Here is a 17,748-nt window from a genome sequence, read left to right on the forward strand (position 1 = left end):
GAGCAATCCAGTTCTACGGCCAAAGGTGGAGGCCGAAGGAAGGAGAAAGGACAGGCCGCCTGGGCGTCTGTTGTCGACTCTGCAACAACTCAGCCGCCTGACCTTGGCAGGAGGAGTAGAAAGGGGATTTGCCTGAAAGAGCTGCAACAGTCTTGCTGGTTGTTTCTGAGGGGCTTTTGAGGCTGAGAATGGGCTCAAAAGACAGGAAACAGATGACTCACCCCAGGGTGTAGTCTTGTTATCGACTGCTCCCAGCTCACATCTGCAAAGCCGGGCTGTGGTGTTGGTGGGTGGGGAGGATAAAGAGCCAGCCATTTTTCCAAATCATGAAACAGGAGACCCAGCCCCTAATTCATGGAGCGGAGAACTCTACTGACACAGAGCTCTCTCCTCAGCACCGATCATTTACATACAAAGACATATTTTGCTTTGCACATACGCTTGCATGGGATGGGTGGGCGGACCGCGGACCACCCATCGGACTAGATTCTGAAGTACAACTTTCCCAGTGCCCAACTGGGCTTACTGGCTGTTAACGGTCGTGCCAATGCAACAGTGCCACTGCCTTCTCTTGCAGCAGCCACACCTGTGAGTTTGCCTCTCCCCAAATTTCCTGTTCTCAGTCTTAAGGTTTTAAACTGGCCCTCAGGATGAAGGTCTTTGATCCTTGCAACACGTTCCTGTTTTTCCTGTTTGCTTCCAAGGATAGGCTGATTGATAACCCGGCAATCCAGAGCCCCTACACCAGCCAGCAGTAGGCAGATGTCAGGCAAGATCTGAGGCTCAGCAGAAGAGCACATGATTGGCATGCAAACGGTCCCCACAGTTCAATCCGCAGCATATCCCAGTGTGGAAGGTAGACATCTCAGTCCAACAAGCTGGAAAGACACTGCCGGTCAGTGTAAACCAGTGTTTCCCAAACTTGGAGCTCCAACTGTTTTCAGACTACAACTCCCATCATTCCTAGCTAGTTAGCAAGGCCAGCGGTCAGGGGTGATGGGAACTGTAGTCCCAAAACAGCCTCGGTCCAGTATACCTGAAGGAGCGTCTCCACCCCCATTGTTCTGCCCGGACACTGAGGTCCAGCGCCGAGGGCCTTCTGGAGGTTCCCTCGCTATGAGAAGCCAAGTTACAGGGAACCAGGCAGAGGGCCTTCTCGGTAGTGGCACCCGCCCTGTGGAATGCCCTCCCACCAGAGGTCAAAGAGAACAACAATTACTAGACCTTTAGAAGGCATCTCAAGGCAGCCCTGTTTAGGGAAGCTTTTAATGTTTGATTTCTGTATTTTAATGTTTTGTTGGAAGCCACCCAGAGTGGCTGGGGGAACCCGGCCAGATGGGCGGGGTATAAATAATATATTATTATATTATTATTATTATAGAGACCCAAATTTGGGAAGCACTGGTGTAGACAATAGTAAGCTACATGAAACGATGGTCTGACGTGGTATAAGGAAGTTCCCTACGTTCTTTTGGTGGTTTAGTGAAGCAAGAAACTCATCGCGAAGAAGGTCACCCTTCAGATACCGGTATCCTGGTCCCAGTGGCTTTAATTGCCGTTACCAACATTACAGAAACAAATCCATGTGCATTAAAAGTTTGAAGCCTGAGTCCCTCTATCCACCGCATCAGGGCTGGGGAACCTGTGTTCCTCCAGATGTTGCAGGACTACAACTCCCATCATCTCTGACCACTGGCCACACTACTTGGAGGCTGCTGGGAGGAGAACTCAGGCTACCTCCCCTGCATGCACTGAATAGGAGAAAGGAGAAAGACTGTGATGTGGCCCTGCCTTAAAAACTGCAAACAAAGAACAAAGAAGTAAATCTATCTCACCTGAAGAACCACCGCAGGACTCCCAATTTGCTTATACTGTATGTTCATGTGAGCAAAGGTACTACCATAATGTCCCAATTATGTGTGTGGAGCCTAAACGTTTTGGCCAGAAGTCAGGGAGTGGGACATACGGATTTCACTAACAGCTCCACAGCTTTCCATCTACGATTTCAAGCGCTTTGCAGTTATATATTTACTTCCCCAAAACTTTGCCCGATCCACCATTTAAGCTGAGCTTTGACATCTTGATGCATGCAGGCAGGGTGGCTGGTGAAACGGTCATACTCCTCTAATCTAGTCAGGTTTGAAAAGGTCGAATCTGCCGTGCGACAGCAATATCCCACAGTCGCCTCTAAAGTATTCAGTTTTTGATTCGACACCAACAACAAATCCGCAAAGCTATTGAAAATATTAGCAAGCAACATTCCCGTCAGCGTATTCAAATAAAAGCACACACAAAAGGAATGTTGTGTAAAGCAATTCAACAACTAATGCAGTTCAGTACAAACGTGTATTAATATAAAATAATAATTATCAGAAATGGCTATCCAATCCTCTTTTAAAGCCATCCAAATTGGTGGCCATCACTGCCTCCTGTGGCAGGGAGTTCCGTAGTTTAACTATACACTGTGCAACAGTATTCTATCTAGGAAGGGCCCTCTTCACCCAGTGCAGCAATACAATCCCAGAAGCAGTTTCTTCCATAGTTCTGGCCCAGAAGTGAAGTGGGACTGCTTTCATTCACTCAGCCCCCCGCCCCCCCCCCCCGCAAACAGAAGCACAGTCCCCTGAGATATAGAATGGCTGCTTCACCCATTAACTCATCTAAGTGCCATCAGGTAAACAATGACTGTCTCATCCAAAACTTGGACCATTTTCACCAACAAACGTTACAGGGCTGCTGCAAGGATTACTAAAGACAATATATGCAAAGGCACTTCAAAGATCCAGATTCCACTACATTAAGCGCAAGGCATTATCTTCACTATCTAAAGGACAATGACACACTCATAACACATGCCCACCTTCCTGTTCTGTGTCAACCGGTGCTCTCTTATCTGAGAAACCAGTGCAAAAAAAAAAGCGCCAGCTGCCCATTTAATGCCCTACAGAGTTATTTCAGTCCCATTAGCACATAATTCATAACCCCCATAAAGCGTTTTCATCCCACTGCCTGTCACTGAAGCTCAGCACTTTTCTTTCCAATTGTTTCTAGTTGAGTTGGCACAGTAGCAGTTTGAGCACAGTGCATCTCTCTCTCTGTCACAAGAGGTGGGGTTTCCTCCCCTCCCCTCCTTCATATGAATCCCCCCCACACACACACCATTACGCAGCAACACAAGAGGATACGTCACCTCCCTCTGTTAGCTCTGCCCGACAAAGATGCTACAGTCAACAAAAACCTTGCAGGGCGCAGGAGTACAGCTAAATAGCCTGGACCACGCTGGCTATTTTTAAATAAGACCGCATTGAAAACGATCGTATTGCACTGGAATGAACGGCTTAGCGTAGATCCAGCTATAATGGCACACCGGTCGGTACTACTACCCCTTGTTTCTGAGCAAAGCTTCCATTTATACCACATGCACCTATCACGGTCTCAAAAGCCCCGTAGCTTTCCGACTGCCGAAATTGTTAATACAAGGATCTGATCCAGGGACAGTAGGATGGGCTCCCCCCCCCCTTAATGCACCCAAGTCAATGTCTGACGTCTTATTTTGCTTTAATATCTGTTGGAAGCCGTCCAGAGTGGCTGGGGCATAAGCAACAACAAAAATAATAGTTATATCAAAAGACAACAATAACAATAATAGCTGATTATAATAACTGAGGTCCAGCGCCGAGGGCCTTCTGGCGGTTCCCTCATTGCAAGAAGCCAAGTTGCAGGGAACCAGGCAGAGGGCCTTCTCGGTAGCGGCGCCCGCCCTGTGGAACGCCCTCCCATCAGATGTCGAAGAGAAAAACAGCTACCAGATTTTTAGAAGACATCTGAAGGCAGCCCTGTTTAGGGAGGCTTTTAATGTTTAATAGATTATTTTATTTCATTTTTCTGTTGGAAGCCACCCAGAGTGGCTGGGGAAACCCAGCCAGATGGGCGGGGTATAAATAATAAATTATTATTATTATTAGCTATAAAGCAAGCTATGCATAAAGGAAGTGGAATGGGACATGGCGCAGGCCTGAGCAATTTGTGGTCCACCATGCTGAATGGAGTTCACATCACATCTGACAGGCGCTCGACGAACCTCTTGATACTGCAGACCCTGCCTGGGCCTGCAGAAGTGAAAAGGGCTGCTAACCACCAGGCAGGCTGCCTTCAGCTTGGTGGGTTGCAAGATATGCAGGCCTGATGCAAACATTACAATGTAATGCTAAACACAGATACAGCCCTATTGATTTCAGGGCAAGTTAAGGCCAAGGTGGAACCTTGTGGCCCTCCAGATGTTGTTGGGACTCCAGGAGAAGAGACATGGCTTAGCTGCAGGGGATCTGTTTTGCATGCAGAAAGTTCCATGTTCAGTTCCTCCAGTCAATTAAATCCGCCCCCCCTGTGGAAGTTTATTTCCTGGGGTAAAACCCAAGAAAAAGCTCAAGAACTTTAACCCTAAAAAAAAAAAAAGCTCAGCAATTGTGGGTTTAAAATCGTAAAATCTGGCCCTCTTTGAAAAAAGTTTGGGCACCCCGATATCCTATATAATAAAGTGCAAGTGTCTCTGCGTCCAGTCTCTGTGTCCGTGGGATAGCGCTACTGCGCATGTGCCCCACGGGCAGCCGTTGGGACTTGGAGCGCAGAGACTTCGGATGGGATAAACCAGGACCGTGAGAGAGATTACATGCTTTCATATACACAACCATACAAAAAAAAAAGTGTGTGGCTTCCCCTTGCCTCTGCTGCGCTATGGAAGGATCTCTCTCTTTCCTCCTGGTTTCTTCTCTGTTAGAGGGGAAGGAGAGGAGGCAGGCGTGTGCCGGCGAAAGGGAAAGGGAGGGTAGGTGGGTGTGGATAGAGAGCGCGAGCGCGAGCCGCGAGTGATGCGGCTGCTGGGCTGAAGGATCGTTTAGCCGTTACTGAGGGGCGAGAGCAGGAGAGCGAGTGGGCGGGTGCACCTGCGGGGGAAGGGGGAATTAGTCCCTGGAAGTGTGTGTGGATATGTTTTGGGGGGTTGGAAGGGCTGCTGCAACTGGGACCAGCGAGGGGAGAGGGAGAGAGAGAGAGAGAGAGAAAAAAAAGAGGAGTAGAAAAAAGAGGGTGGGAAATGGGGAGGGAGAGAGGAAGCTGAGGAGGCAGCTGGCTGGGGCGGGGGGGGGCGGGGAAGGGACTGAGTGAGGGGCTGAGGTGGCGGCGATTGGTGAGTCATGGGGGGGGACCCCGCTAATTAATTCTAGCACCCGTTAATTTAACGGGCTTCATGATACTAGTAGACAATATTGACCTAGGAGGGCCTATGATCTGACTCCGAAGCTCTTGTCAGTCCCAGCCAGCATTAACATCTTGATGACCACAGCTTCCACATTCCTACTTTAATGCAACCTTTTACTAATGCGTTCTTTTTTTAATAAATAAAAAATCCATATAGAAAATTACATTTGTTACTGAACAATTGAACAAAGCTAGTGATTTCCTGCTCACCCAACACTGATATTTATAACCCAAATTACATACAATTGCATTTTAAGGTTTCGTCTTACTTAATTCCATCCCCTCTAACATGTTTCTTAACAAACCACACCATTTTCGCAGTTTCCCTGCTCACTTTTAGAGCTGTTTTTGCGCCTCTTCGTGCCACTTCCATGTTCGCAGCAATGTGCGTGCCCATAAATGGGGAGTTACCTGTAAATTTGTATTCCATGCTTTCAGTATGTTATTTGCAAGTCTCTCCCCTCTTGTCCTAACAATAACCCTGTGAGGTAGATCAGGCTGAGAGACCCAAGTTCACCCAGTGTTATTTGTTGTCAGAGTGGAGATTTGAACCCAGCTCTCCTAGTTCAACGCTCCAACTGCTAATACCACATTGGTTCCCCTCCTCCCATAAATTGTACTTTTATACACAGTTACTTGGAAGTAAGTCCTACTGAGAGAAACCATGTGTAAGATCTGGCTGTGTATATCTGGAAAGGGACAAAATTGAATATGAATAGTAGAACAGATTCAATGGTTACAGCCCAAAGCCAAAATAACTGAAGGAAAGAGTTGTGTTCTGTATTTGAAAAGTGTTTCTGTCTCCCCGCTATGGGGAGGTGAGGACACAGCATTCCCGATGCACTGGAGAAGGGCAGTTTATTCCATTAAGTAGTTTTAGGTGGGAGAAAAAGAGAAAACAATATAATGCCCACTGCATTGCAGATGTTGGGTGTACACAGAAATCTAGCAAGCACCCCCAATGCCTTCCAAAGAGAGAATCATCCTTCAAGTGTACATCAAGAGGCCATTATCCAAAAAATGGGAGGGGGGAACCTAAAATTTTATTTTGAACACAGTTTAAAAGGTGGTTCAGAAGTAAGAGGCTAGTGCTCCCTCTACCAAAAGGGCCTAGTTTTATTTCATTTTAGGGAGAAGACTGGACGACTGCTCCACAAAAGAGTTGACAATTCCATGTACGTGTGCGTACATGCAAAGGGGGGGTGGGGGAGAGATAAGTCTTGTCAATTAGCATGAATTAGCAGCATGCACCCCACATGTCAGAAGCCAGAGAGAGAAAGTGAACATCTCTAGACTCATCTTCCAAATTGTTTCCAGGAGGGGAGCAGCGGGGTGCTAAGTCGTGAGGTGAAAGGCCTGGCTCACTTATGCCTGCCCACCCCCGCTTTGCAGAGAGAGAGAGAGAGAGAGAGAGAGAGAGGAGGGAAAGGGAGAGGAAGAGATAGGTGCTAAACGTTTTCAGGAAAGAAGATTTGCTTTCTCTGTAAGCGGTTCATGCAGAAGCCAATAAATATCCAAACGCCCCCCCCCGATTTGTTTTAATGGAGGAGAGGTAGAGGTCACGCTTTCTCTTCCCTCCAACGCCCCCTCTAAAATGTTTCAAGGAGGAAGAGGAGGTGTGGCCTTATGCTACCCAGATGTTTGTGTGGGCGATCATAAGAACCAGATGTTGCTAATGATCGGTCCCTTCGCATCATGAAAAGGGGAGAGGTGTTTGGGGGATAAGAGAAAGGTGAGGATACAGATGTTGAAGAGAGGGGGGATCCTCCCCACATGCAGCCCAAAGAGGGTGGGGGAATGTTACATCCTTCCAGTTGTTTCAAGGTAGGGCCGGGGCCCCGCCCCCTCCCGCACGGCCCCGCCCCCTCCCGCGCTCACCCTGCCGCTTTCTCTCCCGTTTGTCCTGCAGCTGCTTCTTCTTCTGCTTAGCGCTGAACGGCCTCTTGCGGTGCATGTCCTATCCCGGCTGCCGTCCCCTCCTCCTCCTCCTCCTGCTCCTCCACCACCAGCCCCGACTCGCGGCACCGGAGTGGGCGTGGCCAAGGGGAGAGCGCTCCTCAGCGGAGAGATGAGGGCCCAATGAGCACCGCGCAAGAGGCGGGGCCGAAAGGAAAAGGGGGCGGGGCCTCCCGAGTGAAAGAATGCGGGGCCGTGACGTAGGGAACGGAAACGCTGAAGTTGTGCGGAGAGGGGGGGGGGGAAGCTGACTGGTTGGCCAAACCATTCGGGACTCATAAAAAGGGAGGTGGACGGAGGCGATGGAACGTCGCCTTCCACGAAAACGGAACGCGATTTGGGATTTGCGGACGGTGCCATTAAGGGTGGCGCGCGGGGGGAGAGAAATCAAGACCTCGCACTGCCATTCTGCAAGGGTGCTCGGGCCGTACCATTTCAGTCGGGGGAGGAAGCGGACGGAACTAAACTGCTCCATTCAACCATTTGATGGAGCCTTTGAGCGCCTCCTAGTGCTGTTTGGGAAAAGCGCAGACGGAATTCCCACCTTCTACAAAGACTTGAGAATCGTAGAGTTGGAAGGGGCTGTAAGGGTCATCTAGTCCAACTCCCTGCAATGCAAGAATAATGCAGTGCAACATGCAATTTACTAGTTTCATTTACTGTAATACTGTTTGTTTCCGCATCAGAGATGAAAAAGGGAAATGGACTTGGAAGGAAAAACACCCACTACCCTTCCCTCAATGGTCTGAATAACTTACTGCTCTTTCAACTGTATATCAGTCTCATTTGGTTTTCTATCTGGGCATGTGGGCTGCTTATGTTTATATATATATATATATATATATATATATATATATATATATATATATATATATATTGGTATAGAATAAAACCATTTGCATCTAAGGCAACAAGAATATTTTTAGTGGGGGTAGGCAGGACATCCTAAGTGTCATGTCTAGGCCCACTGAAATCAACTGATTCAAAAATGCTTATTAAGAAGTGAGGTTAATAATCTTACTATGTCCTGAAGCACCCATCTAATATATTGGGACTTAATTCATAAGAATGCAGTTAGAGCTGGCTGTCTATGTGTTTGGAATTGCAGCCAGATTTTAAATACTCCATTAACTGTCTTGTTATATAGATTTTTGGCCACTAACAAAGGAACTGACATTCTTTGAAAGCTTACATTCTTTCATTAAGTTAATAGTGACTGCTACATTATTTATTGGGTTTATTAATGGCTTCCCATGAGGTAAGCAATAAAAAAGAACTGCATATATAAAAACAGGATTTTCAACTAGCTGGAGCTTCCAGGTTAGCCTCAAGACAAGAGCCATATCACGTAGAGTATATAGCAGCACATGGACAATATACCAAGCTTGGCTATCTTGACCCACAAACAGTCATAGCTACCTTACTTACCAAAGCTGGTAAAAGGCACTCCTATTTGCTGAAGTCACCTGGGCCTCTTGCAAGAGAGATGGATCAAGCACTCACAAACTGCAAACCTCCTCCTTCAGACTGAGCATAACTTCATCCAAAGCAGGCAATTGACTAATTACCTGGACTTAGGAACCATTTACCCACAGGGCCTCTCTGTCTTGTCATGATTCAATGTCAGTTTGTTGTCCCTCATCCAGCCCACCACCAATTCCATAACTTGTGCAGCCTGTCCTGATTCAAGTGTTAGTGTACTGATGGCCACTCCCAATAGCTTCATATATATGTTAAAATAGCACTGGGGACAGGATGATATTATTCAGCACCCCATAGCACAAATGCCTGGGAGCCAAGAGACAATCAACACCTTTCTTGGAAACTGACCCTGGAGATAGGACCAGAACCACCACAAAAAAACTGATACTGCTCACAGCTGATTATAAACCTTGATCGATACCATGGTAAGCTTTTCCATTAATCTTATACTTTTTTATATTTGGTTTTGTAAACTCTGGAACTTCTGCCCAGTGTAGTTTTCTTCTTCTTAGGGACTATATAAAAATCAGTAATCACAACTATAATGATTATAGCCGTGTATACGCACTACATTTTAAAGCACAAGGCTTCCCCAAAAGAATCCTGGTTAGTGTAGTTTTTACCCTCTCGGAGAGTTGCAATTTGCAGCACTCTTTAAAAAACTACAGTTCCCAGGATTCCTATCCAGGGGTGGGTAGGAGAGAAATAGGCTGATGTGCTTCAAACGCGAGGTGTGTACTTAAACCAAGCAACCCTACATTCTTAAGTATATACAGAGTTGCTGTTTAGATCTGGACATCTGTTTCATTCTGGGCATGCACCTGCATTCCTCTCAATAAAAAGCGCTGCAGGTCTTTCTCGGAGGCAACGACCCCCTTCCCACTCTTGGCTAAAATAAGCGGAAAAGTAAACTTGTGCATGTCCTAGAAACTGCACGTCTCCATTTGCTCTCCTGCAGCCTGCGACTAATCTTCCGGGTTTTTGCTGGTCCGCTCTAGGAGAGGCGCTTCCTGATCTTGATGTCGCAACCTAGGTCTCTCCGGTGCCCTTCTAGGAGAGGCCCTGCCTCATCTCTTTGCGGCAACCCGGTCTCTCCCGTGCCCCTCTAGGATAGGCGCTTCCTCATCTCTTTGTTGCATCCCGGGTCTCTCCCGTGCCCTTCTAGGAGAGGCGCTTCCTGATCTCTATGCTGCAACTCGGCCTGCGCTCGGGGATCGCTGACGAAAGCATCTGTTCTCTTTCTGGCCTGGAGAAGCCCCGGTCGCGTCACCTCCCGCGCAAGCGCAGTGCGGCCCAAGCGGGCATGTGTTGTGAGCCAAGATTGCGGTAGGAAGAGCCGCAAAGAAGCAGGCGGCGGGCGCCGGAGCGAAGGGAGCAGCCATGCCGAAGGGAGGGAGGCAGCCGCAGCAGCAGCCCCAGGAGGAGTGGGTCGGGGACGAAGAAGAGAAGCGCTGCCCCGGAGAGGGCGCTGGAGGTGAGGGCGGAGGCGGGTGGGCGGGGAGGAAAGGGGCTAGTCCTCATGAAGGTTGGGAGGAGGACCTTCAAGGGGGAGGGGGAAGTGGGGATAATATGGGGGGGGGCTAACATACACAATTGTAAAAGTCTTTCCCCTTTAAAACAACCCAAAACAAGCAGCCACCATTCACACACCTCTGTCCATACACGTGCCTGTCTGCTCAGAAGCGAGCTCCGCCGTGGTCAGCGGGCCTCTCATAGTCGTAGGCAGTACTTTTTTTCTTTTAAAAAAACGTTTAGGGGTACTCTCATTTTCCTACTCATGTTGAAATACTGCCCCTCAAAGAGGCCAAACTTAGATTCACAAAATGTTTAGGGGTATGCGTCTCCCCAGAAAAAAAAGCACTGGTCGTAGGTGTGTCTGAATGTGTCTGCTAGCATTTAGCACACCCTCCCCATCTCCGGTTGCCCCTGCCTCTCTTTCCCCTCTTCCAACTCACTTTCTCCTAATTTGCTGCTTATGTTTTGTCTAAATGGACAGGAGCCCAGATGTCTCTTCCCCCCCCCCCTGTTGCTGGTTGCTCTGGGAAGTGCCAGATGCGGTGCTGGTGGTTTCATTGCTATTCTTAGTATTTTTGATGTGCTCCCCTTGATTTGTGTGTTAAAGGAACGTTCAAGCGGCTGGCTAGATAGAGGAGGAATATTGGGGATGAAACTTTGTGGCTTGGACAAGGAACCAGACTAAAAGGCCCCATACATGTGAGCCTCCATATGTGTCTTCATTTATATAACTAGAGATAATTCGACCAAGGAATTCCCTAGGAAAAGAAACAGTGATTTAAAAATAAATTTAAAATATGCTAGGTTGAACTGATAAACCCAACCTGTACTAAGTAAATCAAAGTCCCAGCTAATCCTAGCTGCTAATGTATATAAAAACAAGGCATGTGTCTGCTTTTAACAACTCTTTGATATTTGAGTAGTGCTTGAGTCTCGCATCCATGATCTGATCTAGTTGTAATCCTTAGTTTAGTTGTTTTATTATTCCCTGTATTGTAGATGAGGGGGCTGAGAGAGTAGTTTGCAGAGGTTAGATTTCTACCAGAGACTTCCTTTTTAGCTACTCAGTCTCTTAGCCATAGTAATGGTTATTTATTTTCTTTATAAATATCAAATAAACAACATAAACTTTCATAAAAATGGCTTTAGGTTCTACTGCCACTTGTGGAAGCAGTATATGTTCCTCCTTCCTGCCAACACCATAGTTATTTCCTGCCATTTTCTTTGCTGGAAAAAGGGCAGAGGTTCCGATTGGGTAAAATATGCTAACTGCGCAGAAATATTTGTTCGGCATTATTTAATGTGGACTTGGGGCTGGGGCAGCATCCTTTTGCTCCTTAGCCTGTATTGTCTTAACTTCCACCAGCGATAGGAGCTGCCCAACAATTCCCATAAAAGTTTCTCAACCTCTCAACCCATTTTACAGACACTAGTGACAAGGCATTTGGAAGAGGAAGGGTGGGGCATTGGGCTATGATGAAGAGAACCAGGTGAGTCCCAACACATGTTGCTGTAATATGTGAGTTGCCAATTATATATAGTATAATTACTTTCCTTGTGGGGCTCCTGAGCTTCTAACAAAGAGGCAGAACTGCAGTTGCGGAAGCTACAGTCGTAAGCAGTGTTAGAAATTCATATACAGTACAGTATATATAATCTAATTGCCAAATGGTCCCTTAAACCTAGGCTGCAGTCGCCACAATGGAATGTCTAGGCGCTGGTGTCCCCCATCCCAATGGGAATTATTATTATTATAATTAAATTTCTGTACCGCTTTATATTTTAAAGAACAAAGCCGTTCACAACACATTAAAACATCAAATAAAACATTCGAAAATGAAACTACTTCAAGCCTCAAGGAAAATATTTCTCATATTTTTATTAAATTTTCGAAATCACATTTCAAGATATTCACTTAAACAACCTTAAATCAGCGACTTCCCTTCTTCTCTTTCCATGGTTCAATTTGCATACCATACATCCCTGCATAACATGGACTAAACCATTCAGTAATCCGATGTTACATCCATCAAATCTTATCTACACTGTTGAATTTAAATTAATGCTACCAGTGTTTTTAAATGAACACAGTTTTCACCCATATACTCAGTTAACATTTTCCCGTCTTCTTCAAACGTGCATTCTTCTTGTTCTCTTATTCTATATGTTAGATCTGCAAGCTGTGTGTATTCCATCAGTTTTAAGTTTGCTATTCTTCTTTAGTTGGGACCTCGCTCGTTTTCCATTTTGGGGCTATCGAAACACAGGCCGCCGTCAAGGAAAATATTTCCATTCCTTCTCTAAGTGACACTTTGCTTTCTGCAGTCGCCAACCTGGTGCCTGGCAAATTTTGAACACTGGTTGTAAGCAGCAGTGCTAGTTGCAAGAGAGTGCTATTATGTCTGGGTCCTGCTTGCAGGTTTTCCCCTGGCTAGCCACTGAAAGAAAAAGGATCTAGCACTAGATGGGCCATTGACCTGACCCAGCAAGCTCCTCCTATGTTCTTAACTGCAGTAGCTGAATCTTTTTCCTATTACTGCTTTTCCGCTGCCGGTAGAATGGCCATTGATTTTCCGTGTGTATGTAGTTGTGGGAAGATCCAGGAGCCCCACAAACAAAAGGCTCAGTACTGTAATCCTGTATGGCAGGAGTGGGGACCTCGTGGACCTCCAGATGTATCCATCATCCATTGACCATGATGGCTGGGACTGGAGGGCGTTGGAGTCCATCAAGCACCTGCAGATTGCAGGTTCTAATGTATGAACTGGGGATATGGACAAGGGAGAGAGGCCATTTTCAATTAGCTGTGCAGGAAGTTGGCTGGAGTGAAAGTGGCAGGAGAGGTGTGGGCAGAGTGAGACACACAAGCTTGACAAGCCGGGGTAATTGGAGCTGGGAGGGAAAGGATGCTAGGTTTGGAAGAAGCCCAGCAGGCTTAGACTGCTGTGAAATAGGATGTGTCATGATTGAAAGAAGAAAACTATGCTGCCTATTTACAGCTTGCCATAGCTCAGTGGTAGAGTATATGATTTACACCCAAAAGCTCCAAGGTTCAATACCTGGTGTCTCCAGGTAGGACTGGAATAGATTTTTTCCTTAGCTGTATGACTTTATTTTAAACTAATGTGGACCTCTAATGGATCGGACATCATGGTAAGAAATAGGTGCCAGGTGAAAACACTCCTCTTCAACTAAGCCTTTGACTGATTAATATCCCACAGCCTTTTAAATGTGTTTGTGGTAGGGGGGCATTAATGTTTTGTTGCTTCTATTTTAACTATTTATTTGTGCTTTTATCTTGTATATTTTGCTTGTGAATCACCCTGAAATATTTTGGGGTGGTATATTTAATAATAATAATTAAGAAGAAGAAGAAGAAGAAGAAGAAGAAGAAGAAGAAGAAGAAGAAGAAGAAGAAGAAGAAGAAGAAGAAGAAGAAGAAGAAGTGGAAGAATTTTCCTGGTGAAACATGTCAAGTCTTTTTCCCTGGCCAATTTCTGGAAACAAATTGAGGCATTCCTATTTTGCCAGGCATTCTGAAATTGCAATTGAGATGGTTTACTATTGTTCTTGGGCTAATACGTTTATATTTTCCATTTGCTTTTATATTTGCTTTCCTCCCTCTCTATATGAATACACATGTACCCACATATATGTATTTGTATACTGTAGTCTAACCTGCAGCACATTGTGTAATTGCACCATGTTGTAATTCAGCTTGCTTTTATTTCTGATACTTTCCCCCTGCCTTTCTTTAAAATCCTCAGTTTATCAGGGTGAAGCACGTGCTTCTCTCCCCCTTCCCTGTTTTCTCCCCACAACAGCCCAGTAGGTTATGCCGAAAAAGAGTGACTTAACCCAAGATCACTTGGTGAGCTTAGTGGCTGAGTTGGGGATTTGAGCCCAGTTCTCCCCCGTTCCTAGTTCAACTGAGAGATGGCCAACATCCTGCCCTCCATGTCGTTGCACTACAACTCCCATGAGCCTCGGCTGGCGTAGCCCATTGGTCAAGGATGATGCAAATTGCAGTCCAGTAACATGTGGAGGGCAGCAACCTGACTGCCTCTGCTCCACCCTTTCAGTATAGTAAATAGTGCACTTGAGTGTGGAATATGGTGCGTGCTTTTGTGTACCCGCACTCTTCTTGATTCCTGGTCTCTGTGGGGGGAGACAGAGAGAGATATATATACTTTTTTTCTGTGGCTGAGGACAAATACTCTTGGATCTGTACGGTAAAACCTTTATTGGCATCAAACAAACACGCAAACAAAATAATAGCAGATTAAAATTATCACTGTGGCAAACGCTGTGTTAAGAGAGAGAAGGGAGTATTCCGCTATCCGCTTTCACGACATTGGGGCTTCTAATAATTCAGACATCTACAGATTATAACGACGAGAAAATAGCAAATGAAGATAATGAGCCACCATCTTGGTGAGCTCCTGATCCTTCCCCAACAATAGGAATTGTAAGATTTCCCGCTCTGGTCTCCTTCTGGGGATGCAGAGCCGGTCCAGGAATTGTTGACGAAGGTCGTCGTAAAGTTTACAATGAAGAACCATGTGCTTTACAATGAAGAACCAGGCTTTCCACCTGGGGGTCATGACACGGACAGATCCTTTCAGCCTCCGCCCTGCCCAAGAACCTTCCCCACAGGAGGTTCGATGGGTTTGCGTTGAACCTGGCCAACGAAAATGCCCTTTCTTGAGGGTTCAGTAGAAAGTCAAGATAATTAGGTTTTGTTTCATGAGCCCACGGGAGGTGGAAAAGAAGGGGGGAACATGTTTTTGCCTGCTGCCGCAATAAGTTCTTGGCGCTCAATGTATCTGTATCTCAAATACTTCCCGATTCTTTCTTTCAGACAAAGTGGTAAAGAAGGGGAAGAAGGATAAGAAGACCAAAAAGTCGGTAAGATTCAGTCTCGTCCTCTGTTGACGTCACCCCCATTTGGTCTCTGTGTGACATCCATGAATCTGGACGTGCTCTGTAGTTCTGTTGACCTTCATGAGAACTTTGCCACCTTCCACAAATGCTCTGTTTCCTCCTCCAGACACTTCAGCATTTTGGGGAATGTGCACCGGTGGTTGTTAACTGCACCTGTAGCACTTTTTGATGTCCCAGAATGCTTTGCCACCCCTTTCCTGTTTACTCACCTCCATAATTCAGCTGAGAGGTAGTAGCTCCATTTATATGTAAAGCTAATCCAGGAATTTGGGGGGTTGTTTAATATTTTTGGCTTACTGGGGATTTATTTTTGGTTTTTGGAAGGGATGGAGAAGCCTTTTGCCCTCCTTCCAGTAGGGGGTAGTGGTTCGGAGGGAGGGGGCTACTACCTCCCTGCCACTATCCTAAACTTTTTTCCTTCTGTCTCCCAAGTTCTTTGAGGAACTGGCTGTGGAGGAGAAACATGCCAGTGAGGAGCAAGCAGCTGAGAAAGAGGAACAGCAGCAGCAACAACAGGTAAATAACTTTGGAACTAGGAGTGCCAAGCAGGATCACAGAATCATAGAATGGTGAAGTTGGAAGGGACCATGAGGGTCATCCAGTCCAACCCCCTGCAATGCAGAAATCCTTTGCCCAGTGTGGGGCTTGAACCCATGAACCTGGGAGGAATATATATTGTGGGTCTTGTCACCAGAGGGCATGCTAGTTGACCTCACTGGATTTAGGGTAGTGTGGGCCATTTCTCCATATGGTATGCCAAGCTGAGGGGAACACAAAATAATAATAATAATAATAATAATAATAATAATAATAATAATAATATATTTATACAGGTACCTACTCAGAAGAGCCATAAAAAGGAAATGTACCAAAATGAATTATTCTTAAAATAAGAAATTTTTGGCCAGGGAGGGTGCCAAATTTTGCCCTGGTTTAGGGTGCCATATTACCAAAGTCCACCTCTGCAATGGGGCTGAGGATGTCACAGTGCCACAGGGAGATAATTTGCTAAGAAAGGCAGGTTGCCCACCCTCTTCATGTTTGTTTGTTTGTTTGTTTGTTTGTCTGTCTGTTTTCATGGCTGCAGCAGTCGCAGCAAAAGAAGCGACGAGACAAGAAAAAAGACCGAAAGAAAAAAGAGACGGAAGACGATGACGACGAGAACCAGCTAATTGAGCGGCTGAAGAAGCTGTCGGCCCAAGCCAGTGATGAGGAAGAGGAAGGTTGGAGGCTGCGATCTTGTGGGGGGAGGGAGATTCTCTACATTGGGGCTGAGGAACCTTTCCAACCCCCTAGACCAGAGACAGGAAACTGGTGCCCCCTCTCCCTCCCGATGTTGCTGAACGACATCTCCCATTGGCCACAACTGGTATGGCCAAGGCCAAGTTGCAGTCAACATTGGGAAGGCCCATGTTCCCCACTCCTGCTCTAGGATCTTGCTGGGGACTACAGCTCCCATCAGCTCTGACTCTTTGGCTATGCTGCCTGGGGCTGCTGGGAGTTGTGGTCCAACAGCCATATGGAAAGCCACAAGCTGGTCACCCTTCACTCTGTGTGAGTTCCAAGACATTTCTTTCCTCTCTCACACACCCATTGGTCCTTAGGGGAGGGACTGGGGACCACCTTTTCCTCAGGGGTTATCTGTTGGAAGGTGCATGTAGGTCAGGCATCCCCAAACTTCGGCCCTCCAGATGTTTTGGACTACAATTCCCATCTTCCCCGACCACTGGTCCTGTTAGCTAGGGATCATGGGAGTTGTAGGCCAAAACATCTGGAGGGCCGCAGTTTGGGGATGCCTGATGTAGGTGGTGGGTGGAAATGGTGCTTGTGGTGGCTAGTGGGCAGGGCCACTTCTCCTCTCACCTTCTCTTTCTGCCACCTCCCCTCCCTCATAAAAACAGGCTTCTTCCCTGATGCCCAAACTATTGGTTGGAGTGGGCTACCACCCCTGTTTCCCCTTTGCTTCATCCACTTTAGCTTTTCCTCTTCTCCCGGCCCTTCCCCCACCTATGTGAAATGAGCCGAGGGCCAAATCATTTTGGACAGAGGGGCCCCCCTGCATTAGTGTTCCCGGCCTCACGGAACAGGTTCATGTCTGTCAGGGCACTGCCTAGCAAGCCCTTGAGGGTAGAGAGGGAGGAGGAGGCTGGGCAGCGACAGCTGGGAGAAGAAGGACAGGAAATAGCAGTAGGAGAAGGGGTGTGGTGTGGCAATAAGCAGCCAGGGCGTGAAAGGGCTTGAGGATGCTGTTCCCACCAGCTCGGGAACAGAGAGGGAGATTACACAGGTCCCGTCAGCCAGGGGGAGGTGGGAGTGGAAACTTAAAGGGCAGAGGCGGAGGTTAGGGCTGCCTAAGTTTTTGTGTTGAAGACAAAGCCGCCAAAAGTTACTTCCTGGTTCTGAGTCCGACAGTACAGATGGCTGAATGATGTCTGCTGCTTTGTACATATGTAAATAAAGACTGAAATATGTATAGCTTTGAGTGATCAGCACCATTTCTTGCAGAGAGCGCCCACTACTCTCACAATGTCAGAGACGGGGTTCCTGTGGCCCATCCAATGTTGCCAGGGACTACAACACCTATCATCCCTGACC

General features: G+C 46.8%; 2 protein-coding genes across 2 annotated transcripts in view; one reads left to right on the forward strand and one right to left on the reverse strand.

The window, feature by feature from the left end:
- GNL1 (G protein nucleolar 1 (putative)) overlaps nucleotides 1–7,305 on the reverse strand; it is a 31,342-nt gene extending 24,037 nt beyond the window's left edge. The window contains exon 1 of the mRNA XM_060271217.1: nucleotides 7,135–7,305. Within this exon, the coding sequence (XP_060127200.1) occupies nucleotides 7,135–7,210 (76 nt within the window). The 5' untranslated portion in view covers nucleotides 7,211–7,305. The remainder of the gene's footprint in view (nucleotides 1–7,134) is intronic.
- A 2,599-nt stretch (nucleotides 7,306–9,904) lies between these two features.
- Nucleotides 9,905–17,748, forward strand: part of ABCF1 (ATP binding cassette subfamily F member 1) — a 37,556-nt gene continuing 29,712 nt past the window's right edge. The window contains exons 1-4 of the mRNA XM_035107242.2: nucleotides 9,905–10,168; nucleotides 15,071–15,117; nucleotides 15,586–15,669; nucleotides 16,241–16,376. Coding sequence (XP_034963133.2) covers nucleotides 10,075–10,168; nucleotides 15,071–15,117; nucleotides 15,586–15,669; nucleotides 16,241–16,376 — 361 coding nt within the window. The 5' untranslated portion in view covers nucleotides 9,905–10,074. The remainder of the gene's footprint in view (nucleotides 10,169–15,070; nucleotides 15,118–15,585; nucleotides 15,670–16,240; nucleotides 16,377–17,748) is intronic.

This window comes from Zootoca vivipara, chromosome 2, assembly GCF_963506605.1.
Source record: "Zootoca vivipara chromosome 2, rZooViv1.1, whole genome shotgun sequence".
Classification (NCBI taxonomy): Eukaryota; Metazoa; Chordata; class Lepidosauria; order Squamata; family Lacertidae; genus Zootoca; species Zootoca vivipara.